This window comes from Molothrus ater, chromosome 6 (assembly GCF_012460135.2).
Source record: "Molothrus ater isolate BHLD 08-10-18 breed brown headed cowbird chromosome 6, BPBGC_Mater_1.1, whole genome shotgun sequence".
NCBI classification, from domain to species: domain Eukaryota; kingdom Metazoa; phylum Chordata; class Aves; order Passeriformes; family Icteridae; genus Molothrus; species Molothrus ater.
The window spans coordinates 12,252,725-12,280,543 of record NC_050483.2 but is presented as its reverse complement, the minus strand read 5'-3'; the positions used below and the strand labels follow the sequence as shown (position 1 = coordinate 12,280,543).

At 41.0% G+C, this 27,819-nt stretch overlaps 1 protein-coding gene across 1 annotated transcript in view; it reads left to right on the top strand.

Annotated features, from left to right (window-relative positions):
• RRAS2 (RAS related 2) overlaps nucleotides 1–27,602 on the top strand; it is a 42,117-nt gene extending 14,515 nt beyond the window's left edge. The window contains exons 2-6 of the mRNA XM_036384848.1: nucleotides 16,401–16,488; nucleotides 16,970–17,072; nucleotides 18,451–18,559; nucleotides 25,538–25,656; nucleotides 26,127–27,602. Of these exons, the coding sequence (XP_036240741.1) occupies nucleotides 16,401–16,488; nucleotides 16,970–17,072; nucleotides 18,451–18,559; nucleotides 25,538–25,656; nucleotides 26,127–26,214 (507 nt within the window). The 3' untranslated portion in view covers nucleotides 26,215–27,602. The remainder of the gene's footprint in view (nucleotides 1–16,400; nucleotides 16,489–16,969; nucleotides 17,073–18,450; nucleotides 18,560–25,537; nucleotides 25,657–26,126) is intronic.
• Nucleotides 27,603–27,819: the final 217 nt, after the last annotated feature.

The window sequence follows — 27,819 nt, the reverse complement described above, 5'->3', positions numbered from 1 at the left end:
ATGATTAAATTATTTTTCATCAGCCCTTGTCCTTCTTCCCTTTGATCATCCTTGTATGTGGCTTAGACAATGTGTTTACTAATTCTTTTTATGAGCTATATTCATCTGATGTGCACCTCTGTTTTCCAGATAATAATGCTTTTCTCCTCAACTGATATCTGTAAAAGAATAATGTATAGAGAAGTCAGCCTGTATCTTCTAATGCAAATGAAGTAAAAATCATGTGGTCTGGCTGCCCTGTGCAGGCTGGCTTGTAAGTTTAGAAAACAAGTTTATTTGAGAATTTATGTAAATTCTTTGTAAGAATGAGTGCACATGGGGCAGAAGGGAAATCACCTTGCTGGAAACCCCCGAAGCAGATCTTGACTATATGCTGTTACTGAACTGAAGTATCTGAATTTGAACCCTTAGTTTCTAAGCTCACACCTTCAACACTTTAAAAAATCCCAAAGTCTGCCAGTCTTCATGAGGTGGTGATGATAAACTGGTCAGTGTGAATATGCTGTAGGAGAAAAATAAATTCTTTGCATTTTTAGTGGTGTGCCTTCCTTATTTTCCCTTAAATCTTGAAAGCCTGCTAAAATACTAGATTGTTTTATTCAGAACAGGAGTAGCAGGAGAGGAAGAGAGGAATTTTTTCTATTCAAGTGCAATTTGTTTGAAGAGTTATTTTTGAAGGTTTATGTGGACGTACCTGGGTGACTCCAAAGATTTAGCTCTTAGGAAATGGTGACAGAAAACTGGGCTCAAATCTGTTTAAATAAGCACATAAAGTTACATTTTTGCAAAAGGATGAGAAAAATGGTTTGTTTACCTGAATGGAGCTGAGATGCGTTGTGTGTAGTCTGATGGTGCCACTAGTTGGAAGGGAGCAAAAGAAGCAAAGCATGTGCATAGAGCTATATCCCTCAGCCAAAGGTCTTTCCTTTCTGTTGATGGTTGGTCTGCTAAGCCTTGGGATTCCATACCATAGAGATACCATCTTGTCAGGATTTGTGTACCTGCAGCATAGATGGTGTCCCAGAGTTTTTTAATATGAGGTGAAGAGCAAGGAAAGGGTGCAGAAAGTTTCTGTATCCAGTGGGGGTTTGCATGTGCTTGATTGTCTCACCTTCTCTAGATGCATTTAGTATTTTTCACAGTTTGCTGCTGTACTGTAGGAAGAGCATTCTGATGTTAAAGCCCTGTTTGCTGTATTAATCTGCTTGCCCAATTACTTAAGGAAAGCTGTGTTTACAAGCTTTAGATGACAGAACCAAGAGTGGAGAATGACTGTCTGAGGGTCAGGTGTGGCTGGGTTGGTGTATGGAGCACTTGTGCTTCAAACAAGGAATTACAATACCATTGTCTCATGAGAAAGGTCTGGGTTCAGCCTGAGCATCCAGCTCTGGAAGGAAATCAGGCACTGTTTCCCTTCAGCAGTTTGTGTGCTTCTGAATGGGAAGTGTTTGCTCTTAATTTGATCTTTAATCTCCTCTTCCCCTTGGAGGAACTTCACTCACAAATGGGTAGAGAACTATTTTGGAACCCACTCTAATGTACTGCTAAGTAGGATGTTGGAGAAGAAAATGCTAAACAGATTTTCAGTCATCCTAAGATCTGTGTGAGTCTAGAAAATGCTTGTAGCTCAAGCTGTGAATTTCTGAAATAACTCTGGATTGCCTGTAGAGGTGGTGTTTGATACAAATCATGTTTTTTTATCTGTTACTTAGAATCAGCTCCACCATGGGGACTGATGGTGCTCAGTGTGAAATTGCTCCAATCTTTCATTTGCCTTCTTTACTGCTACCATAAATGGCCATAGTGTAAAAACATTAGTTGACTGTGTGTGGTGTTAGATTGTGTAGCACCTCAGCTGAATGTTTGCTTGCAGTTTCTTGATGTGGTTCATCATAGATGTGGCTTTTTGACGCGTGAAAGTAGGTGTTTGCAAGTAAAACTAGTTTGTGGCATGAAGTAGATCTTAACATCAGAACAGGTCTCCCAACATGCACCTTGAGTGTGCTGTGTCTCTGGGTTTTAGTGGAATAAGAATGCTCCCTTACAGCAGATGTTTGGCTTTTTTGCTTTAGTTGTGAAAGCATGTGGTTTAGGGTTAATTATATTCTCAATGGGGTGGAACAATCCTTGCTTTTAAGATATACATGCTCTAAAAGTGTGACAGCCAGGATTAGCATCCGGTGGGGTGGGTCCTCCAGCTCAAAAAGTCATGTGAAATATTCATCTAACAATCACAGAATCAGTTAGGCTGGAAAAGACCTCTGAGGTCATCAGGTCCAACCTTTGACTGATCACCACCACATTACCTAGGCCATGGCAGAAGGTGCCTCATCCAGTCTTTTCTTGAACATTCTTAACATCAATGCCACAGATATTAATTAATGTCAGTTATTTCCATCTTTTTCTATTCCATGCAGTATCTGTGATAATTTAAAGTGAAAAATAAACTCCCTCTGAGATTTCTACGTGTTTCCCTGCCCTGTGAGTGGGGTGGTGCTGACTAAGAGTGGTACTACACCTGCAGGTGCACAGGGGAAGGGGAAGAAACACTGTGGTTGGTTTTAGTACAACCACATGTTTTGCTGGTAAATAAGGTTTTTTTTAGATGGAAATCATTGCTTGCTGAAATTTGTAGACTGACTACTAAGGGAAAAAGCATTTTAAATCAAATTTAAGGACATAAATGTGTATCCATTTGACAGTCCTTTGACATCTGAAGTTGCTGAGGCTGAGAATTCTGGCACTGCTTAAGAGCATTTTAATTGTGCTTACTGGGACTTTAGGATCTCTTCCTTTTCCCTGTAGATCCACTAACAAGCTAATTTAGCAAGACAGTGCTTATAACCAGTTCTGTGCTATGAAATTGTACTCATGTCAGGATCAGCAATGGTAAAAGCACTCTGTAGTTTCTGGTTAGGGGAATTTGACGGTGTGCACATTTCCCTGTATGTGAGTTGTGACAGTATTGGTCACATTGTGCTTTTAAAGTCTCGACTAATTGGGAAGATAATGCTACTCAAGCACTTCCCTCTGTCAAGCTCCCTAGTGAATATTCCAGTTGTGAGTGATTTGGCTTCGTGTCTGCTGTGCTGCTGGGGTGGGCCTGTGTGTGGAGCTTGCTTGGTGGAACAAAAGGGTGGCCATCCATGCATCTTCTGCCAGGAAAGCATCCTCTGCCCAGACAGCATCTCCCTCTGGCTTTTCTGTGGTTCTGATGTTGCTGGGACTTCATGCACACTGTAAAATAATAGCTCAGGAAAAAGAGGTACTGCTCTGTTTGATACTCTTCAGCTGAGTATAAGCGAGTGTGGATTCTGAAGGAGGGGCACAGAAAATGTTAGGGCTGCACACAGGCTTCACGTGTCCCTGTGCAAATGTGTTGATTTAAAAGTGATCTCACTGGGTAACCTTGTGCCACCGAGGTGCAGGGTCGGGAGATGCTGCAGGACAGCATGTTTGGGTTGACTTGTGGGACACTGATGCAAAACATGGAGTGGAGCCATAAATTCTGTCTTCCCAACCATGAGTCTGGTGGTTTGGGTTTCCTTGTTGGTTTTATTTATATTTAGGATAAAACTCTCTTTTACCTCTTGTATTTCTTCGAAGAACTTAAGCTGTCTGCCTGTAATGTAGAAGTTCCAGTAGACATGGCTTTGCTTCTGAAGAGTCAGAAATGAAGTGCTACACAGCCTGTTGTAAACAATCCTCATGTGCTGTACTGTGCCTCAGCCACTTGATGAGAAAACCAGGCTGAGCTACGCTGTTGTCAGATGGGAAGGAGTAAAAACCTTTGATCTTGAAATCTGCTGCTGCTGGTAGTGAGAGAGACTATGAAGACATTCTTCAAGGACATTAAGATTAAACTTCTCTGTGAGCACTGATTAGGCTGGAAAGGAAAGCATTGTACTCCCCTGGTATCTGTGATGGAAAATACTCTGCATTGCTGTTTTCCAAAGTGGTTTGTCCAGCTGAAACTTTGTTTCAGTTACGCCGGTCTGCACTGCGGGCTCTTGCACACCTTGTATTTGATTTCTGAGCTTTTGTTCTTCCAGAAACCTGGAATTTTGAGGTTAGTGATATTAATTTGAACAATTATTTCTGAAACAGTAGTGTCCACATCTGTGAGACCAGCCTCTGTTTAATAAACTTGTGCTTTCTGACAGGCATCACACCTCATCCTGATCTCAGGTCAGCCTGCGTCACTGAAATATCTGTGCTGGGGATCTCCCTGCTCTCATGGGGTAGGATTTCTTCATCTTGCCCCAAAGGGGGAGTGACTTACCGCATTGCTTTGCTAAGTTCAGTGTACAATGGCTAAATCTGGGTTCTTTTTCTTCCCATCAGTCAGAATCAGACCTGTTGAGCGCTGAGCCCAAGCAGTGGGACAAAACAAAGGCTTTAGTGCCAGGAAGGTCTGAACACTCTGTCCCTAGTGAGAAAAGGCTTACGCAGCCTGCCCCACCTTGGAAGAGATCCCCTTCCTTCCTTTCCACTCTCACAATCAGGTGCATTAACCTGACATCTTAGGTTAGAGCCACCATAAAAACACCCTTAAGGTTTTTGTTGTTTGGCTCTAAATCCCAAACTGAGGTTGTGAGCGCTTCTCTTTGATGTGTCTGGGTTAAAAATCAGATGGTGAAATTTGAATCTCTTGAAAAACTTCACTTGGCAGAGGGGACATGAAGGTTGTGGAGCTTTTTGCTGGTTTGGGGAGTGAGTGGTGTGAAGTGCTTTGTTCTGCCTCCTGGTCCCCGTGGGAGCCTGTGTGCTGGCCTGGCTCAGAGCAGCCAAATCTGCAAGTACAGATCACATGGAAAAAAACACCTATTGACCAGTGCAAGTTCTCCTTCTTTCTGAGGTTTTGCTGCTTAGTCACAAACTTCTGAGAAATGCTTTCAGGTGGAGGAAAGCACGTTTTCATCTTAAAATACAGTGTGATTGACTGATATGGATGTGCAAAAAACCCCTGGCTACTGAGCTGCTGGGCCTGCAGCATGGGACCAGTGGGCCTTAGGTTCATCAGCCTGGCTTTCATGGCCTGCCACTGTGGTGTGTGGGAAACTTTAGAAATTGATGTGTTAAAATGTGTGTTGAGTATGGTTTTGCTGTTGGAGTTTTTAGCATGAATTTCTTGTTGATGGCTTGCCACCTGCAAGCTGTTCAGACACCCTTTTCTAAAGGAAAGTTACCCAGTGTGTTTTTATTTTAATTAATTTTGCAGCAGATCTTACCATTATAATATATGCACCATGCAGCCTCTGATGCTTGCACTCCTGAATGAGTAACACACTTTGAAGGAGTCCATTATTTCATGGGTAGGACACCAATTATTTAATTATCATTTAAAATTGTCATGCTCCAGAATAACTGCTATGTGTTTCACTGAGTTGGGTGAGGATCTGGGGGGAAGGTTAGTAATTATTAGCCTTGCTAATGAAAATAGATGGCTAAATAACACTTACACAGCTGTAATTTCAGCATTCCTGACACTTCTGGTTATGACACTTTCCAAACTTAAAGATAATAGTAATTGTCTGTAGTCTGCAAAATTAGTCTAGACTGTCTAATCTAAGGCCAAAAGGTTGGAGTTGAATAAATATGTAATTTGGGCAAATAAAGCTGTTAGAGCTGTGCTTATCTTGAAGCAATAGTTCTTATTAGATAGAAGTGCTATTTTATAGTTTTTTCCTAAATAATTAGCTTTTAATGATCAGTCAACAAATCTTTGAAAAATGAAGCACTCCAGATTTTGCTAATGAAATTGAGTGTTATTATGTTGGATATTGTCCAAGCTGGTGTTCAGAAATTCCATGGAATTTACTGGTAATAGAAAAAACCCTACAGGACAGGAACTAGTACATTGCTATCAATGTCTACAATCATCTGGCAGTGTAAATAAAATGTGTAACTGGGTCTGAAAGAGTCTCTTCAAGGTTTTTGTTTCCCAGCAGAACAAGCAGTATCATCAGAACTTCTGGAAGCTTTCATTCTTTGGGTTCAGTCCCTGTTTGGCATTTACATATTTGAGCAATTTGTGTATTAATAAAGTACTTGAATGTATTGAAGTTGGGTCAAAAGGTGTCTCTTGGTGATATTATGTGAACTTTATTAAGGTGCCTGGACATATAAATGTGGTTTGCATGGCTAGTATTTATTTGGATGAGGGATTGTTATAATTTTTATGTGGCAACTTTCTGATCTCTGGATCATCCTGAAGGCAGCAGGGAATTAGAGTGGAGTGTCAGGGCTGGGGATGATAAAACCTCCCTCTTACACTAGGAATTTGCTGTAGTTTATTTGTAGAATGAAATACTATTTTATAAATATTTAATCCTGGTTTGAGTCATTCTAGAAAACTGTAGGCTCTGGGATTAGTGGGTTAGTCAACCTGATTGTATCTCCATGTTAAACAAATGCTTTAAGAGGAAGATTGTGGAGAATTTACCTTCCTCAGGCTTCCTACCTGACTCTTTCTGATGAATGGAGTCAGAATAAGAAAGGTGTTCACTTCAGAAAGTTTTGATCTTAGTTTGCTATGGAGTCCCAGGGATCAAACATTTTCAGGTATTTAAAATTTGAAATAGGGGTTAGAGTTGCTGGAGTGCAGCTTTGTTTCACTGGCTTTTTGGGCTAGAAAAACTTCTTGCTTTAATTAATTTAATTAATGTAATTGTCTGGCTCCAAATGTCCATAACCTAAGCTAGACAATCTGAAAAGTCCAAGCTGATCAGAGTTATGAAGTGGCTTCTTTGTTAATAGACTGGAAATGCCCTAAACATGGGTCTCCTTGGAGCCATTGAACTGAAGTCTGTTTCTGACTGTGGTACTGTTACATCTAAATTACAGAAGTGAAGAGAGATTTTAATTGACTAAGACTTCTCCAGTTACTTAGTTTATAAACCAAAATCTCTTAATTACACCGAGGTTGATTTGATAATGATTTCTTGTGTATGAGGAAAAATTAATCTATGGCTTGCCTCACCTGGGGATTTTTGAAGCAACCTTACTTTATCTCTTACAGCTGTAGTCTGGTTAAACACAGTCCTAAAATCAGATATGTACTTTAAAAAAAAACCATCACTGCTTTCTTGAGAAAAACCTTGAGTTCACAGTGAAGAGCTTGTGTGAGCTGCTAGTTTGAAAGCTATCTAAACACGATAAAACTTTCTAGATGAAAAGATGGTGTGTCTTGAATGTTTTCAACATTCTTTGAATTGTGAGTGGTTAAGATGAGGAAGATGAAGCACCTGGTGGGTTCATAGTTCCTGCACATATTTACTTGAGAAACAAAAATGAAGTGAAATTAAATCAAGACTCAACTAAGCTTGCAGTATAGAATATGCTTTACAGTCAGACGTGTTTCAACTTGAGAAATTGCAGAGCTGCCTTCAAAGAACTCTGTAGGCCTTACTGGCATTAAAGGGCATTAACTGAAGGCATTACAAAGAAGTCTTCTCAGACAGTGAAAGTGCACCTTCTCTGATCTTGAGCAATGAAAACTGCACCACTAGGAAGTACCAGAGAGGCCAAAGTTTAGTGCACATATTGCCTAAACCAGGGTGTCTGAGTGAGTGTGTTTGGTGTGGCTTGGTTTTTATAAGAGAATTATAAATTGGAGGGAAATGCTCACAGGGTGGTGAGCTGTTAATACCAAGTTGCTGTCCCATGGGGAGAGCTGTAAGCTGGGAACTGAAAGGAGACCTAAGCCCAGTGCAGATTCAGTTTGAGTTTAAAAGGTGGAAGCTGTCTTTAAAAAGTATCAACTTGCTGGTTTTTAAGGAAGTTAGTATTTTAAAAGATGTTCACGTGCACTGCAAAACATATATGAAAAGTAAACCCACTCTCATCAGTATTCACGTGATATTCATGTAGCCAGCACCCATAATCTGAATCATAGAATCCTTTAGATTGGAAAAGGCATTTAAGGCCTTTTGAGTTGAGACTGTACTGGCATCTGATGGTGTGTTTAAGCTTGGCAGTGTGCTAGCAAAAGGGCACATAATTTTTCAGAAAAATAGTTTTAATGATTATTCTTGAATTGTTCATTCAAGAATGATTATTCTGGAATATTATTAATATTAATACTTTAATAATATATAATATATAATAATTATATATAACATAATTATAATTATTTATAATATAAAATATTATTATATTATAATAATATTATATTATTATTATTATTATTATTATTATTATTATTATTATTATTATTATTATTATTATTATTATTATTCTTTTTCAAGAAATTTTCTTGAAATTGAAATAATTCAATTCTATGCTTTGAACGTGCACTGAAAGGCTGTTTTGTCAAAGTGGCAAAGACACTTTCTTTTCCCCAAGCAAATCTACTGTAGCTGGGTTTATTTTTTTCCCCCCATTTGATCTTGTAATTATCTCTTTAGCAGTTACAGTCTCGAGATTTCTACCTGTAAAGCCAAGCTATTTTGCCAGCCATGCCTTAACTGCCAGGGAGAAAAGAAGGGTGGGGTTGGAGAAAGTAAAGTTGCTTTATTTTAAGTAGCAGTTAGGGGAAGGGCAAGAATTAGCAGACAGTTTTTTAGGTGTGTTGAAATGTGTAAGAGCTGATAGATGTTCCCTGTCAGTGCACAAAAGTTAGCTTGATTTCAGTCTTTCATATCCCTGAGTGTTGGTCCACTACTTGACTGCAGAATAAGCTGATGCTCAGAACCAATCTGGCTTTTAAATCTGTCACACAAGTCAGTCCTGCTTAACTGGGGATGAAATCTGAAATTTCCTAGCATACAGCTATCTGGAGAAATATCATTGGAAATGAGTGTGTTAATGGATACAAAATCCAAGTGTTCATTTTGGAAATGTAAAAGTTAATGGTGCATAGACAGATTTATGTGTTAACATTCAAACTGAAGATACTTTACCTTCCATACACCTTGCCCCCCATCCTAGCTCATCTTTCCCCACACCTGTGAGGGATGCCAAACCAGTTTTGTTATTAGGTATTCTGGGTAGTGAGCAGAACAAAGCCCATACAGAAGAGAGCCATATTATATTTAGCTATGTGCCTAAAATATGCCCATGCACTGAACAGAGTTTTCTTAGGAGTTTTCTTTTTCTGATGTGCTCACTCAGTGTCCATGGAGGGAGAGGGACAGAAGAGTCTGTGGTGTGTAATAGGACTGACACTTTAAGTGTTTCCAGGATAAGCACAGCTTTTGACAATTCTTGCATTGCACAAAAAATTTAAGGAGAAGACTTACCTCTACTTAACCAAGTCAGGTGTTTATTTCTGTATCCTACTCTCTTCTGTCTTCCAGTTGTATGTTGGGAGGGGAGTAATCTAATGAATGCACTCTGAGGCTGCCATGGCTTGTACAACAACTTTGCATTTTCCATTATTATTTTCTTCTTTAGTAGAACTGTTAATGTTTGATTAAGCATGTGTTGTTTGGTATTATCTATATGTGTGTTGTTATTTTTTCAGGAACAAATAAAAATTTTCAGCCTGTGTATAAATTTCCAAAGGGCTTAGCTTGTACATGTCTCATGTCATCTTTCTTTCACTATAGCTTCCTTCAGCTTAATCCTCTTCTGTCTTTGTGACTTCATGAAGTGTTTCACATCACAGGGTAATGGCAGTAATTGAAGTTACAAATGACATCTGTTTCCCTGGACAGCCATAACAATGCTGGCAGTACACATTAGGGCACTGGGAAGTTGTGCAAATTGAGGGAAGCATCATTGATTACTTGCAAGCACTGACTATCTTTTAATTTATATTTCTTGGAAGAAAGGAATGGGTGCTCTTACTGTTTGTATAATTAAAAGAAAGAACCTCTTAAAGATTTGTAGGAATATGGGATGATTGGATGATGACACACTTAGCCCTCTGTAGCATAAGGCAGTTTTCTAATCATTGTTTCTGTAGTCTGGCCTTTATCAGGATAATTCTAGACCTTTGGTCTCCTATTCTCCCAACATTCAACACCAAAATATTTGCCCTCATTCTGTAAATTATGCCAGCAAAGCCTGCTGAATGCAGTTTGTGTTTGAAGTGCTGCTGGGTTGCTGTGGGTACCTCCTGCAGTCCTTTTCTGGCACTGGTTTGGGCACTGCTCAAAACCTCTGCAGAGGTGGCAAACCTGTCATCAACCCCAACAGCATCCACCTCCTGCTTTTCCAGCACCAACCAATTAACCCTGTCTGGAAATACTGGGTCCTAGTGAAGCACCTGCTCCTGGGGAGGTGTGTGTTTGCTGTTGGAACAAGCTTGTCAGAGACTCTCTGATTAGTGGTGTGCTCTTAGTTTGTTTGGGTTTTTCTGTGACCCAAGTGCTTGGGGCTCTGTGAAATGCTAAATTTGTGTGTTTTGCTCTGTCTGTTCCTTTATTCTGGAATGCAGTCTGGGTTTATGTTTGCTTCTAGAAGTCAGGGTTTTTTTACTGCATGTTTTCCTTGTTTTCTAGCCAGCCAACTCATGTGCTCTGAAGGAATGACCTCTCCTTTGTGCTGTGAAAGGAGGTTCTTTTAATCCCTTGAGGTGCTGGGGCCCTGAGCTGCTGCTCTGCCTGATTGCCCCTGCTGCTGGGCAGGTTAGCTCTGGAGCGGGGCAGCACAGTGCTTGAGCAAGGTGACAGGTTACTGTCACCCATCCTCTAGCAACTTGCCTGTGGTGACATAGAACCTGTCTGCTTCCTCCTCCTCCAGAGACAGGAACATAGATTAGAACTCCTAGAAATGGTGTCTCACTTTCTTTGCAAGCTGGAGAAGGGCACAGTGTGTCACTGGGGTCACTTCAGTACAGACTTGGCTGCTCTGCCACTCTTAGGTAGAAGAGTTGATGGCACAGGCTATAAGATGTCATGGGTGGAAGGACAATGGAAGTTGCAAACTGGCTTATGCAGTCAGTCATTAAGTCTTAATTCATGGTCTGGGAAGGCTTTTATGGTGTAGCCAAGTACCTCAAAGAGAAAGGTGTCCACTTCTGGCCATGGCAGTGGAGCTCTGATCTTAACCTGTGACACTGGCTTTGTCTATGGCTTGGAATGCATGCTGGAAATACTCATTTAAATGAAGAGAGCTTAGGTGTCTGTCTTTCTGGGTTAAGTATTTCTGATGTGATCAGTGGGGTGTGTGGTAGGGCTGTGGCTGGTACTGCTACATACAACTGTATGTTGTATGCCCATAGTGAAGACCTGGCAGTGCAGGGGGTGAACTGGGCTTCACATTGGTTGAGTGGCTCAAGAGCAGGCATATTCTTGGTGAAGTGCAGGGGAAGTGAGGTAAAACCTAGAGAAAAGATGATAGTGTAAAAGGCAGGCAAAGGAGAGACTGCCAGAAGAAATTCTCTGTCAAGGAGCACGGCACAGGAATGTCTTGGGATCTTACATTTCAGGTATTTGGGAATGTATTCAAATCTAGAGTTGAAGCTTTGGTGTTGGTGGATGCTACACGTATTCATTTTAAGTTCTAGCATAAAAATTATAGCTAGGGAGGATTTTTGGGCTGTTTGCAATGCTCAAATTGCAGATGCTTATTTAAATCCAGAGCTGGTCTGTAACTGTAGCTGGAGGGTGGAAACCCTTCTATTTCCTTGCCTTGACTGGGTTTGAACCAAAAACTTAAAACATGTGGAAAGAATTTAAATAAGCAACCAGTGGCTCTTTGAAACATTATGTGTATGTTTAGTAAATACAGATGGAGATTATAGAGACAGCAAGGATGAATATATATTTTGGCATGTACCTCTCCTTTAACTTGCTCATAGTGGTGGTGTGCTCTCACTGAGCTGGGCTGCCTGCATGGCCTTCCAGCCTGGTGTAGAGGGAAAGGGAGGAATGTTCTGCAGGCAGCCTCTGGACTGCAGCTTCGAGAGGCAGCTTCCTGTCAACAGCATCCTACTCCTCTCCCACCCTAAAAGTGCAAAGGAAAGTTATCTCCTGATTTTTCATTTTGTGCACTGTTTATTACTTTATGAGAAGTGGCATAAGAGCCATGAATTGGCACTGAGGTTTTCCATCAAAGGTGTCTTTACTTGAGCCATTTTTATTAATTTATGGAGTGGGACTCAAGCTTGTCAGCTAATGGAGGAATTTCTCTACGTGTATTAAAGGCAACAAATAAATGGAGGAAGAGGAAAAACTTAAGAGCAGGTTTTCATATCTTACCAAAAGACTTGAGTGATTGAAACACTGATTTAGGGATTGCTATTGCCTTAAACAAAGACTGCTGGAGCAGTGTTCTGTATAGTGTCACTGTTTCCATGCACTGTGAGTAGAAACTCCTGTGAAGGTCAGAAGGTCATTTGAAATGCATTTTAAGATGATGAGTGTGTACATAAGAAGGGATTTTAGTGGTGGGTTCCCCAGCTCTAAGTGATGTAGGTAGTGTGGGATTGGAAATTTTTATGCTCTTTTGGTTTTTTTCCCCCTTTACAAAAGTCCTTGGCTGCAGGCTTTCCCATCTCTGGGCTCCATTACCTCAGCAGTCATAGAAAGAGAAAACCTAGAAAACCTGTTGCATAATATTCTGGGTGAATTGAATGGTTGATGAGAGTACTGGGCTCAGCTTCTTGCTTCCCTTCTAGGAGATGGGTGGAAAGAGCTTTGATTTTGCTGGTGATTAAGGGAGTGGTGTAACAGGAGAGCATGTTCAAGTTACTATCCCCTTAGAAGAAATTTAACTGCTTCTAATTATTTCCTGCAGGCAGTGGCCAGCTGCAGTGGAGCCAGCTGAATGAGTCGTGGCTCATTGGATTTGTCAAAGGAGTTCAAGAGCTCCTAGAGGAGCAGATCTGACACTCTGGGCTGTGTGGGGCCACCCTAGAGAGCCATGCCCTGTGTTCCATGCCAGCTCTCATCCCTGCTCCTGCTGTGCTTCCTGGGACTGCTGTAGCCTGGTAGGGTGGCTACAGCAGTCAGAGGTGTCAGGGCTTGCACTGACAGCTTTCCTAAAACACCCAGCACTAGGCAGGCCTGGGTGTTCCAGCACTCTGGGATGTGCTTGCTCCTCTGATTTGTCTGCACTTGGCATCAGTTTGAAAGCAGTAGGTTGTCAGTGGTTTGTGTCTGCTGCAATTGGGCTCCTGTTGGGCTTTTAAGCAGTTCTGCCACAAACTCCTTGGCCTCTACAAAGTTATTTGTGCTGGTGTAGGGTCTTGGGCTCGCTGGGTGAGCAGGCATCTTGCCCGGACAGCATTCAGGAGTGAAGGGATGGCCTCATGGAATGTTTCAGCATATCTGCCACGCTTTAATTCTATAAACACTGCCTGAACAGCAGCAGAAGGTCCATTTCTGCTCAAATTGATAAAGGTAGATGTGTCTGCTACATCTATCTTTTGTAAATCAGCCCAGACTGAATAAAGCCTGCGAGCTGTGGTTGTTGTGTGTCCTGCAGCACATAGTCCCAGTGCAATTTGGGAAGGAAGGCTCCTTCAAAACTAGCAGCTGTTTGAGGCACATAAGCCTTGCCCAGTGCCTGGAGCTAAACCACAGCACTAATTGCTTTGCAAAGCTCTCCTGTAGTGGCTGTGACAGCAGATTTGGCAGTGCCAGCTCCATGGGAGGGAAGAAAATACTTGTAAGAGCAATTGTTACAAGGGGGGATCTGTGGCATCTGCTCGTTCTTAATTTGACATGTGGCTGATGCTGGATCAGGATGACTTAATCTTGTTTCCCTTTTTGAGGGAGGAACGATGTTCCATGTCTCTGTACCTAGTCTTGCAGTCTTGCTTTGTGTATAGTTGGGGTTTTTTTTAATTAAATAAAAAAACAAACTAAAAAGGGTGGAGGGAATCTCAGAAATGCCCTGCAGATTACAGAACATGCTGTAGTTGTTGGCCCTTGGACAGATAATGAGGAAAATAAGAAGAATCCATCTGAGATAATTATGGCTTTCTTTTTCTGAACTCTCTTGGTGAAAAATACTGCCCTTGCTGGATATAAAGTTGCTGCTTTAGGTGTTCTGCTAACACTGATTCATGAGAGCAAAATAAATTGATTCCAAAATCTCCCTTTTATTTAAAAGCTGCTATCCTTTACCATTTTGTAGATGTGAAGGTTCAAACAGTAACTTTGAATTCTGCAGGATGGAGGAATGAAAGCTGAAGCTTTCATTTCAGAGTGCAGGCTTTGTCTTCCATGGTTTAGTCACCTAATGTTTTTTTTATAAATAGCACTTTTTGTTTCCTTAGTGGAGCATAGGACTTAAATTCCCTTCCTTGTGATCATCCCTTTAAAGTCAGATTCTGTAAATTATTTTATTTAAATATTTGTATGTTCACCTAAGTTTCTCATCCTTTAAGGTTTGTTAAAGGCCACTAAATAATTGAGAACTTATTTACAGTTTGTATAAATTCATTCCTCAAAGTCTCTTCTAAGCTCCTGGATAGAGGAGTTTTGAATCATAGATATAGGCAAAAGAAAAGATAGAGGACAGTTTTGAAGGCTAAATTTTTTCCTCTTTAAATCTTAAAGGGAAGCAAGGTAAAGGGATGAGTTGTAGTTGAAAGAACTGCTTGTTCTGAGGTGAGTGTTCTGCTGCCTCTGGCTAGGCACTTTGGCTGTGTCTTGCATTCAGGATCCCAGGCCTGTTGGTTGACTGGAATTTTTTTGTGGTACAGGGTGGGTTTGTTAGGGGTTTTTTTTTGGTTTGATTGGTGTGGGTGGGGTTGAAGCAGGGTGAGTGTTTAGCCTGGGTGCATCAATGCAGACAGGCTGTGACTGCTGTGTAGGTGTATCCTGAGAGGACACTGATGTCTGCTTGAAATGCAAAGGAGCTGCTCAGGGTCCCTGCTCTGGGGGCAGCAATTTTTTAGTGTGGTGCCAGCTCTAAATGAACAGATCAACAGCAACCTGTACAAACTCCTTCCAACTGCATGATGGCTGTGGTGTATGAGCACAGGTTATATACAGCACCCGCAGCTGGGGATGTGCTTCTCCTCCCAGCAAGGGAGCTGCAGCCCAGCCCGTGAGCTCTGCTGGGGAACCCCTGTCCTGAATGCTGCTGAGCCAGGAGCCTGGCATGGCCATGTCCCAGTGCTGGGCTCAGCTGGGTGCAGTCAGGACAGTGTCCTGCAAGCTGTCCTCATGAGCAGCTCCTCACCTGGACTGGACAAGGGCAAATACAGCCACGTAAATTATCTGCAAGGAACAGAGTGAACTGTGTTCTGCACTGACAGTAGGTGTGTCTGGAGAAGGTTAGTGGGCTAGTGCTGTGATTTCAGTTCTTTTTTTCCCCCCCCCCTTTGTTTTGTTTTCCCAACTGTGACATCTGTTAACTTGATTTTGGTAAGTTTACAGGAGCAGAGTGTTGTCTTGTAGGTATCTTTAAGTTTGTGTGATGGGAAAGGTGCTTCAGCAAAGCCCCCTTCTTTTTTTTTTCTTCCTAGGAGCCAATATGTATTTTCAAAACATTCCTAATTCCTTACTGGTTTACAGAACTGAATAATGTACACATGGTACACCTGCAGTTCTGCACAAATTGTGCACTGAGTGCCTGCTGGGAACATAGATGGGAAGGAATTTGATCAAGGTTCAGATTTGTTATGCTAATGTGATTCCTTCAGTGTTAGGTGAAGTTAACTTGACTATGACTGCATGCAAGCTAAAACTTCATCCTTTGAATTCTAAACTTGTCTTCTGATGCTGTTGTTAACCCAGTATTCAGTACCAGATCACCCAGTCTCTAGAGAAATGTACCAGAATGTGCTTTGCTCTACAGTCTGGGTGATAAGCAGTGTCTGGTGGAGCCTTGTGCTTAGACCATGGTGGCACAGGCACCTCATGGCTTATTCTGCTTTCAGGGGTTGTCTGTCTGGGGGCTGTGAGTGCTTAAAGTCATTAAAACCAGGAGAAAAATCCTGGTAACAAGGATGTTCCACCAAACTTCTTTCAGCTAACAAACTAAGTGCTACTTGTGTTGTGTGGAGCTGTTGCTAGACATTGTTCTAGAACTGCTGGGGAATTGTAGGAACAGCTGAGAAAGTCCTGGTACTTCCTGGAAATCTCTGGCTCTGGGATGGGGAGAGGAAGTCCTGTAAACTTGAGAATGTCAAAGAACTTCTAAGCCCTACCGGAAGTTCAGAGAAATTACAAGAGACCTTAGAAGTCCATAGAAACTGAAAATTGCTAAGGATTTCTGAGGAATTGTAGGAGTTACCAGTAATGTCTAAAAAATGTTGGAAAGGCTGTAGGAATCCAGTAAACTCAGTGACTCTGCTAGTAATCTCTACAATTTATGAGCATTTACTAGGAATAGGAAAACCATTACTGGATATCTTTGGATGAAGAACCAAATGGTTGTACATGGATAAACACTCTCTCTTTCCTTATGCTGCCAAGTGTCCAGTTTTAGCATCTCCCTCAGTGAGTGTCCTGTGTGTGCTTGTCTAAGACACAAACCTGTTTTTTTCTCTGCAGTCCTACTTTGTTACGGATTATGACCCAACCATTGAGGACTCCTACACCAAGCAATGCGTGATAGACGACAGAGCCGCGCGCTTGGACAGTAAGTAGCCCGTCCACAGTGCCCACAAAACTAGGATTAGGAATTGGTTTTATTCCCAGGAGTTACCTGGGTGGCATGAAAAACACACCTCTGTGCTGCCTAAGTGCAATAGAAATGCTTTGCTTTAAAAATTTCAGTTCTTGCGTGTTGGTGATTTCTTTATGAATAAACCAACAACCCTCATCCTCGCGTATGTCTGAGCATTATCCATCTCTTTCAGGTGGTCAGGAATTAGCAGAAGTGCTCAAGTGTTTTGTTGTTCCGTTTGTTTGGGAGGTCTTGAATTGTTCAGTCTGTGCAAGAACTTGTTGGGAATATTAGAAAAATATCCAGTAGTATCTGCCAAAAGTGGTTTCTGCTTGGCTATGATGCACAGGACAGACTCTCACAATATATTATCAGGAATATTTTTTTTCAGTCTATCAGAGAAAATGGTTTCAGACTACTAAATGTAGTAATTAATATTTTTGCTTGTGTTCAGTTCTGGATACAGCAGGACAAGAAGAATTCGGAGCTATGCGTGAGCAGTACATGAGGACAGGGGAGGGCTTTCTGCTTGTTTTCTCAGTCACAGATAGAGGAAGGTAAGCCTGAGGTCAAGTTATTAAAACAAACAAGTTTTAATTATTCTTAAATTGCACATGATCCTTAACTGAAATAATCTCAAACAAAACATTATGTGTTCACTCTTAGGTGCAAGGTGTGATGCTCTTTCAGCACTGAAGAACAAATTTGAACCAATCATTTTGTGAAAGTGTCTTATTTGTTTCAATAGATGACTTGAAAGCATACAAAAAAAGGACAGCTCTGTTCAAGAACTTTATTACAGTCCAGAATACCATTTTCCTGGGAGGGTCTAGTATTCAGTCAGTTCTTAGGAATATCCCTTTGCCATGTGCAGCATCAAGTAGCTGGCTCTGGGTTTCTGAGTGAGTTTAGGGTATGTGCCTGTACTCTATTGCAGGCAGAGGTCCCTCTACTTTCCCCTATGCATTGACTGAATGGCTGCAGAATGCAGATGAAACATCATCTTAGACGCTGATGAAGAGCTATGCTTAGTGATATACATCCCTTTGCATGAGGTGTCTGGCTACCTAGTTCTTTTCAATGTGACTTTTTTACTGGTGGTCATCTTGCTTTTAAACTTTAGCTGGCAAATTAGGTGTAAATACCTTCAGGCTATATGTCTGGAAGGCTACAAAGGGTATGTGATTATCTGCAAATGTCTGTGCTGAGGGTCCTTATGTAGTGGTTGGCTTTAACTGTGTTTACTTGAAAGCAGTGATTTATTTATTCATTCTCCAAAAATCCTTGCTTAGGCCAGAATTATCTTGTTTAGCATACCATCCTGGAAAAAGTTTTCTGCTCTGCTCACCTTTCCTTAAACACTGCTGGAATATTCCTTATGCTTGAAAAGCATCAGTACCTGGTTTAACTTAGTTGGTAACTGGAGAGCTTTCTGCTCATTTAGCCCTGCCATTTTTCTGTCCTTGACAAAACAAGGCTTTCCAGCTTTGATAGCTTCCCCCAAAATTCTTAGAAGTAGCTCTGGAGGTTGCCAGCTGAAATATTGATCACCAGGGTCTCTATGCTGTGGTTTGAATATTCTAGATAGAGTAGAACTCCGGGGTCAGTATTTGTAGAATGGGCTGTAGTTGCTTGATTCTCTGCAGCACATTGGCCCTGGGTCCCTGTGGATTGAGACACAGTCAGTGTTTTGCTCACCCTGCAGCCCCACCTCAGCCCAGTGCAGAGGACACTGCTCACTTGGGGATTTTTTTGGTTTGAGTGTTGGATGGTTCTCTAACTGGTCATGCTGTGACTCTGGAGTGCCTGCAGCTGTCTGTGCTTGTGTGTCATGGCAGGGCAAGTCCCAATATGTGACTCATAATTTCTGAACTTTTTCAGAACCTGAGAATCTGTGAATTAGTGCACTGATGCTCTGCTTGTGTTCTTTCACAGCTTTGAAGAAATCTATAAGTTTCAGCGACAGATTCTTAGAGTGAAAGATCGCGATGAGTTTCCAATGATTCTCGTTGGTAATAAAGCAGATCTGGACCACCAAAGACAGGTAATTCATTTGCTCTTAGTTACTGCTCACTTTCTTCCAGAAAATTCAGTTTTCCCCCAAAACGAAACTTCCTTCCAGAATGGCAACAAACAAATGGAAAAAGTCCTATCATGTAAATTAATTCCAATGCAAGAAACTCCACTCAGTTTCTGTACTTGAAGAACCTCAGGAGCATGATGGCATTCCATACCCAGCACATCTTCTGAGTCAGTGGGGTTATGTTGAGACCAAGTCTATTCACAGAGCTGAGAGCTTTCTGTCATGACTTGATTACTCAGGCATGAACGTGTCTAATTCCTCAGTTCTGTTACTCACACTGCACTGTGCCAGCAGAGTGCATTCCAACACTAACCCCAGCCATCCTTAGCCTTCAGTGCTCTTGCTTTTACCTTTCACTGCTGTTATGTATAAATTAGTGGTTAGTCACTGTTTTCTCTTTGTCCACTCATCTTCTGCATAACTGACTTAAAGCTTTAAAAGTTGGAAGTACAGCAACACAGTTATATTTATGTGACTTAAAGTTTTGAAACCAATAGTTCTCAACCTCATCTCTTAGTCACAAGACTACTTAAAATATTTAGTTTAGAATTATTTAAAGGACTTCCAAATATATTTTTCTTAGTTGCTGTTGATTTTTAATGAATCAAACTAATTTGGGCTGAAATGAAAATAACCTTACTATAGCAGCAGGAAAGGAACAGATGTCAAACTTGTATTTTCTTCAGTAACTAATTTGAGAAGCTTAATATTTTCTCTTGAGACAGTAAGAGGACATTGAAAGCTTGGTGGCAGCACATGATTTTCTGAGAATAAAGTAAAAATTGCTGTAATTGTTCTAAGAGTTTCACAAGGAAAAAACCCCATGGCTTAAAGAGGTCAGTGAGTTAGTTTGTGCAAAGCTGTATTACAATTACAGTACCAAAAAAGTTCCTGTTGAATACAGTCCCTTGACTGTCACAGCCTCTTCATCCCAGAAGCTGTGTAGAAAGATCATGACTAAATTAAAAGCTATGCTGAAAGATGCTGCATTGAAAGAAGTTTTCACAGAAGTAGCTCACAAATTCCTCTGAAATAACTTTGAGTACTCACACGTTCACAGAACACTCTGTCCCTGAGACAGGGACATTTCATTCCCTGTCATTCTTCACTTACCATCATGGCCCCATCAAAATCCCTAGATTTAACCTTGCAGGCCTGGAATATCTGTACTTCATCTCCTGCACAAATGTTGGCATTGAAATTATGGAGGTGAAGCTGAACTATTCTGCTAATTGTAATTGCTGAAGGAGAAACCCCCAGATGCTTTGGGAGGGAAATAACATCATGGCTGTCAGCCCCAGCTCTCAGGATACCTGCAATTGTAGCTGGTAACCCTGGACATCCATTTCTAGCAACAGCTGTGAACTTTGTTCTCTCTCCTCCACCCTCCTCATGTGATTACACTGCCTCTGTTTGTCCCTTAAAGGCAGAGAGGTGCCTGTCTCCTGTTCTGCTGGTCCCTCTGCCCTGTTCCAAGCTGCTTTTTCAGGTGGAGATGGGTTGGAACGCATTCAGGCTCAAAGAAGCTTTTTCTGAATTGCCTAACTTTGCAATTTTGCTGCCTATATCAATATATGGTTCCAAAATCTCCTTTTGCTTTTTATGGCTATATTAATCACCTTAATTGATTAGATGCTGATGGGCATTACTTTTTGTTGCTCTCACTCACCATTTATATACCAATTGGTGGACTTGTCACTGCCATCATAAGCAGGGGCTCAGGTAGATATAGCTGAGAAAACTTTTTCTGGGTTTGCTTAAACAGCTACTACATGTTCTTAACTCTTCCCTGCCCCTTCCCCATCACATGGTGAGTTTCACTTGGTCTTCAGTCAGCGTGAAGGAATGATTGTCAGATGCTGAGCTGACATAATTGGACCCCAAAAGGGAGAGGCTCATTCTTTCCCAGATCTCACTTGAAGCACTTTTAGAGTTGAATCATCTCTCTGGATGGGGAGGAGCAGGAATGGCTTCCTGGGACCTGTGTGAGCTAAATCAGCTTGCAGCAAGATTTGAGTGCCAGTGCTGGTAGCATGGGAAGGGGTGGGACTGTGGCTTGGAGCAGAGCAGGGAGGAGCTGGGCTGGGGAGAGCAGTGAGACCTCGCCCTTTGGCAGCAGCCAGCAGGGAGATGTTATCAGCTGGGTGTTACACTCTCTGAGGGGCACCAGCTTGTTCATCTGGCTGAGAACTTGTCAACTAGTCCTGCCACCAGCTAAACCAACTAGTCCAGAAGTGAGGAAAAACTTCAGCCTGACAAGCAAGGTCATCCTGCTCTGGCTGCAGGTTTCTTGGCAGGCAGCTGTGCTGGGAGCTGTGGGGTCAAAGGAGAGAGTGCTCCCTCACCTTGGCTGGGAGTGCTGGCTGGGTGGGGAGTCTGGGACAGCCCCAGGCTGTAACTTGTGGGCAGAAGTGTGATAAAGGCAAATCCTCTGCATTTTTACACTTTGCCTGCTGATGTGTCAGGCTGCACTAGGCATCACCAAAAACCTGCTAGGCCACGCTTATCTTTTACTTATCTGGTTCTTTCTCTCTTAACTTGTTTAATCCCAGCTGTACACTTTTCAGCCTCAGAATTAAGGTAGCATTTTTAGAATGTCAGGAAGAATGTCAGTATCAGTTTCTAGAGCAAAACTGCTTATACTGGGCATCTGCCTGCTTTTTCCTAAAGGCAGGAGGCAGACCAGTGAAACACATGCAATCTCTGAAAGACTGAAACCCTGTTAAAGTAATTTAGTGTGTCTTTGGATCAGCAGATGATGCTCAACAACAAATCTTCCCAGAACTCAAAGGAGTTAAACATGTGGAAGAGTTCTGGTTGTCTCAAGGGTCTGGCCACACCTTTATCCAAGTAAATATGTGTTGAGGTAGAGCAGAGTACAGAGTACTGTTGTAGTGACACCATAAATCTGGAGGCTAATTATGCATAACTAATCATCCTCGTGTGGTGGCAACTGTTTCTCAGGAAATACATGAACTGGGCTGTATAGCAGAAGTGCACAAACAATGGCATGATCTTGATGAATTGTTGGGGCTCACCAAAGGTGTGGTGTAAATTAGTGGGGCTTTATATACCAGAGACCAGCTCACAAGTGGTTTTGGGAGGGATGTGAAAGAGCAAGTTTGAAATAGCAATTTGTCATGGTAAGAACTGTATAGATAAATAGAGTTAAGCAGCTTTCTTGTGATTTTTGTCTCTCAATCTCCACGGGTTACATTGACAAAGAAAAGTGAGTCTCTAGAGGACAAGGAAGCATTAATCTTTAGAATGCATGATAAGCAACAAAGCTGCCAGTGTTTCCAAATTCCCCAGTCACAAATTGCTGACTCTGAAACCAGAATTGAAGCACCATCTCTTCATTGCTCTTTCCTAAAGTAAATGCTGTGCAGCAGTCTTCCTGTTAAATAGGTTAATTCCTTAGAACTCAACACTGGATGTTTCTACTGTAAGATAATTCAGTAGGGCACCAGATGTTTTAATAATAACCACTAGTGGTGGAGGAGTAGACTTGTCAGTGCAGGATATGTCTGACTTTCTGTAGATAACTGCTAGCTTAAACTGGGTCAAGTCTGATCATTCCCCAGATGGCAGGATTTCAAGGAAAATCCAAGTTGCAACAGGAAAGTGCTTAGGTTTCATTAAATGCTAGTTCTTGCTTTTGCATCATGACTGAACTAACACAATGACCTAGTGCTGAGATCACCTCTGTTACCTTTAAAGCAAGAAGAGCAAGAGAAGTCCATCTGACTTAACTCTTAACCATCTCTTTCTTGTATGAAAGTGTGACAATAACTTCTTGCAGTGGTAGATGTTGGGACTATGTCCAGGGGACATCTCTGTGCCCACAGACAGATTGTACCTTTGACTGGAGAGTGTGGACAAACTGGAGTTAGGGGACAGTGAATTATTATCCCTGTAGGACAGTTGGGATGACAGATGCACTCTTCAGGAGTGATGGAACTCTTGGCAGAAATGGACAATGTTTTTTTTACCTGTGTGATGTGTCCCTTAGGCTTGTGTAAGTGTCCAGGCAAAATACAGGTGCAGTGTTAAGTTAGGCAGCCTTGTAGAGTTGCTTTAGGTGGAGGAAAGCGTGGAAACTTGAGAAATTAATGTATTTCTGACAGATACCAGACAGACTAGTGAAGAGAGAAGGACCTGTGTTGGCAGGATTATGGTGCAGATACTCAAATGGAAACTGTTTCAGAAGAAGAATGTTAGCTTAGGGAGGTGGGGAATAAGCTTTTCCATGTTTGACTGGCTCACATCTTCTGTAATGAGTTTTCATTTGAGAAACTTTTACTAACTGTCAGAACAGGGAGAATGAGTGATATCCAGAAACAAACAGTAAAATATCCTATAGCAATAGGGTGAGCATTATGGGTGGTTCTCATTTGTATTCAGCCTTAAGCTCAGTAAAACTGCAGAACCAACACACACAGATGTACACACAATCACTACCATCAAATCTGTGCTTCTCTTTAGTTCTGTCAAAATAACATCCAGTCGTCTTTGAAGAAAAAGGATTTAGTTTTTATTTTGGTGGTGATGTTAAATAAGCTGTCCCATCACACTTCCTGGAAAACTTGACATGTTATAGGGTTGTTGTACTCAAGAAGGGACAACAAAAATATAAAAATTCCTGTTTTTATTTACAAGTATTTCTATGTTTGTACTTACATTTCCCTCAGCTTTGAAGATGGAACTGGTATGTTCTGGCCTCTAATTAACATCTTGGGCACTGCACATGTTTCCATACTGTTTCCAAACTAAATGTTGTTTTAAACTGACTTTTGAGGTCACCAAAATTTACCACAAGTAACTTGACAATATACTCTGTGAGACTGGAAAAAAATTATTTTGGAATTTAACAGTTACAGATATTCTAGTAAATACAACAAGAACTTCAGTGTGTTTATAGTGTTTTAAATGCAGGATATTGTGGAAGTGTAGCTCAACTTCATTACAGTGTTAGTTTGACTTGTACCTGTAAAGTTCCTTAGGTACAATACTGAAGAAATTCTTTGAACCTATGTTTAAGGATTGAGTTCAGCTTCTCCCCAGAATTATACATTCCTTGCCAATTATTTATTTTTGTTGACTTCAGCCTCTCACTTTCTGGGGCTGCAGTAAACTATGCAGGGATGAAGAAAAGTAAAAAAGAGTTAGTTTTGCTAGAACTGTTATAACTTACTAGTCTGAGGTAGAGATGTACAGAAGGTTCTGGAAGCATGAGTGCAAACTTTAGGAGATTCTACAGTCACTGAAGTGCTAGAAAATAGCTACAAATATTTGTCCAAGTGCAGCCTTCATAAGCTTTGCAATTGGAATATTTCAACATCTGAAGTCAGAGTGGAGAGTTGAAGTGGAGTTGTTCTAGCTGGGGGAGCAGGAGTTTTCAATATTTTTCAGTTTTCAAACAGCAGTAGAGGACTGAAGTTCCAGTTCTTCCAGTTCTCCTTGTGTGCCCTGCAGTTAAAAAGGCACCTCCAGTGGTTGATCTTGGGGTTGAGTTGATCCTGAGTGTTTCTTTTTTGGCTTCAGCTGGTGGTGATAACACTGCAATGAATGCAGAGTTGCTGTGAGTGTTTGAGATCAGCAGATGCATCCTGAATTACTCCAGCTAATGGCACAGGATGCTGGGAGCATTTTGTAGAGCTTCACAAGGGTTTAGTGGGAGCAGCCCTGATTTCAGCAGGAGGTGTATGCATATAGTGCCAGTGGGATGCTGAGGACAGAGAAATCAAACATGGAGATGCCATGCATGGAGGCTCTTAAACCACTGTGTAGCTGTTAAGAAACTGTTTTGCAAGCTGAAAAGTACTTCTAGACCGTGCACTGTGGTCATGCTGCCACTACTTTTCTATTCCATCTATTTCCATTTCTGTGTAGCTGCTCAATCTAATGAATAATCTGAGTTCCTTTTCAGAACTGATTTAAAAATAAACTCTCCTTATTTTTGTTCTTCTATCAGTCCTCTACGTGCTGGTTTCATGTTTTTCTCTGGAAGCAGTGTAATCTTTGACATTTCTTCATTAGGCATTGTCTTGGCAAGATCTGTTGTACTTCCTTTTGTCACTGAGAGCTGCCCTTTCCTCCCTGGGCCTGGGGGTGACCTTCCCTTTGGAGCCTTGCACCACTCAGGATGGCCTCTGTTCTCTGACCTCACTGCTTTCCACCTCATCCAAAAATACACTGTGGTCTCCTTTGGTTTTGCCTTGTGCCTGACTTACTCCTCCTTCCTAGAATGGTCCACTGGTTTCCTGTCTTCTGCCTCATCTCTTTAAATTTTGTACCAACTTTTCATGATGCTCATTGTTTCTTGTTCATCTCCTTTTCCACTGCTGTCTCAAGGAGTCAGGGTTTCTTTAATATTTCTGAATTGCCTGAAGGCCTTGTGGCTTTTTAGAACTCTGGTAATCTAAGCTATGTTTAAAACTGGCTGTGTTTTGCTATGCCATTAATAGATGGTTTTTAAATGTCTTTTTAAGACTTAGAAGCTAAGCAGCAGTTGTTTTAAGAGTAGTCTGATTTTTTTGTTTGTTTGTTTCTCTAGATTTAGCTGGGACAATGCAAAGGTGAATTTAGTAATAATATTCAGAATTCTGTTAGTAATCCAGCAGATGCTGACTGAAGCACTTGCTTTGAGGAGAGCAAGGGACTAATGTCTGCCTGGGAAGGAAAACTTGGCCTTATGCAGAACTGAAGGCACCTGGAGGGAGGGGAATTTCTTGGAAAGTCAGTCTTTGTCTATTGAAGAAACTTCCTTTACAAAAAGTCTGTTTCCCAGCTGTATAACATGGGCAAGGTGAAAGCTGTGCTGTGCCCAAATAACCATTATTTTTTGAGGGAGCTGGATCCTTAACATGCAGATGTAGAGTGTACTGGCACAAAGCTGCTTGCAGAACCCTTGAGCTTAATGACTGATGTCTGTTGCAGGTGACACACGAGGAAGGCCAGCAGCTGGCACGGCAACTTAAAGTAATGTACATGGAAGCCTCAGCAAAAATCAGAATGAATGTAGACCAAGCTTTTCATGAACTTGTCAGAGTCATAAGGTATGGTAATTGAGACCAGATAATTCATGTCCATGTATTAATGGATAGCTGCAGCAAAGGTGTTGAAATGCAGTGGGAAATTGCTGGGAAGATTCTGCCTGCTGTTACCTTTAAGCTTTAGCCAATAATCTCCATTATAAAACACTAAGGTCCATTAGGAAAAATGCATACATTAATTTAATATACATTTGAATGATAATTTTGTTGTCTTAATCTTTGGATTTTATTGGTCACCCAGTCATTAAATATGATAAACTGCATCTGAGACTGGCCTTCTGTAAAAAAATTTGGTTTCTTGAAAAAACAACCCCAAAAGGTGAACTCAAAAACTATCACTTACTTTATCAGTAATTTGAATGTAAAAAGGAAGTGCATTCCCTATGAAAGTATAAAAAGTGTGGGATACAGTAGTTGTGTTTATTTACCTGAAAATTATTCTATGAATTTTAATTTGAAATACCTGTTTCCAGGAAATTTCAGGAACAAGAGTGCCCTCCTTCACCAGAGCCAACACGGAAAGAAAAAGACAAGAAAGGCTGCCATTGTGTTATTTTCTGAGAATCCCAAGAACCAAGCTATCAACTGCCAGATCATATTTTTCTTTCCATCATTTTACATCACTTCTGGTATTGGTCTAGCCTTATATGTGCATGTCCTAAAAGTGGTCACCAGAATAGCCTTAGTCCAAGAAGCTGGCAGAATAGTTCTTGAAGAAGACTCGGTCATCCTGGGGCAGACTTCAAACCAAAACACTAAGGCTGCTTCTCTAATACCACAGTTCCTTCCTTCTGTCCCTTCAGAGCTTGCACCTTGTGGAGTTTTATTCGCAAAGGAGATGAAACAAAACCGTGTAGGACGAGGTGTTGAAGTCATGCATAAGTTGTCTCTTGTGAATTAATTTATTTTTACTTCTGACATTTCATTAGCTATTACAGAGACCTATATTGGGGTATAGAGAATACTTTTTAAAAAAGGGGTGGATTGGCTTTTTTTTGTTTGTTTCTGCCCTCAGTTAAATTAGACTTGAGTATTCAGCTAGCCTTAAGAAACCTACACTGAATTTCATTGTCAGCAAAAATTTTCATCTCTCATTTATGCTGCAGTTTTATTTCGGTGGCCAAAAGATTCTACTGTATTTATTTTTTGAATCCAGAACAGCTACAGGATGATTACTACTACTATTAGGATATGGCCAAATACCTGAGCTCCTTCTGGATTGAGGCATTTCAGCTTATTAAGAAATTTCACATTATGTTCGAAAACAAATTGTGTCTTCCTTTGTATTTCTGGGTAAGGGATTAAGGAAAACTAAAATTGTAGCTGTTTTTTGTTTCATGTGATATAAAAATGAATTTGATCTTTCCATTGTCAGAGATGATTAAATGTTTTTGCTATATACTTTTATACATTATTTTCTTATCAAACTAGTTAACAAGTATTTTTATATGTTTGTAAGCAAATATGCTTTCACAGCATAACTTGTGTATATGTAAAGATGAGTATTTAATTCTCACAGTTCACTTTTAACTGACAAAATGTGGGATTTGCCAAACTGTGGTAAATTTCTCCTTACTCTCCCGGTTATACCCAAGAATGGCCAATTATGTGCCTGCCCAGCACACCTATAGAGTAAAATCTAGTGTTGTGTTTTAATGAATTTCAGTATCCCTTACTAAAGACTGACCATTATGTGAATTATTAGACTGTAAGACTTTTACCTGATTGTTTAGTTAAACTGTGGATGGTTGTTTAATTTTGAGTTCTGTGGATTGTGTTTAAACAATTCAAGAGTATGGTCCCTGATATTGAAATACTGAGTGGTATTGCACAGTTGTCACCTTAACTGAATGTTTCCAACAGTTCTTTGAAACTTGATTATTAAGCAAACCCTTGTATAACTTCAGGTGCTAGAATTAAAGATGATCTAACCATTTTTGGGGGGTAAACACACTGCCTCTTTCTGAATCTCTTCCAAAACCTGCATTTTCTGGGGGGTAGGGGGGGAGAAGGGAGTGATGGAACCTGGCTGGGGAATAGCAACACATATCTGCAACAGCATTTTCCTCAAGCTTGGAAGTAATGAAACTTTACTTTCAAGAAACATTTCAGCTTAAGTCATGACAAAAGCTGACGCTTGCTTTGGCTTGAAATGTGTAGTCAGTG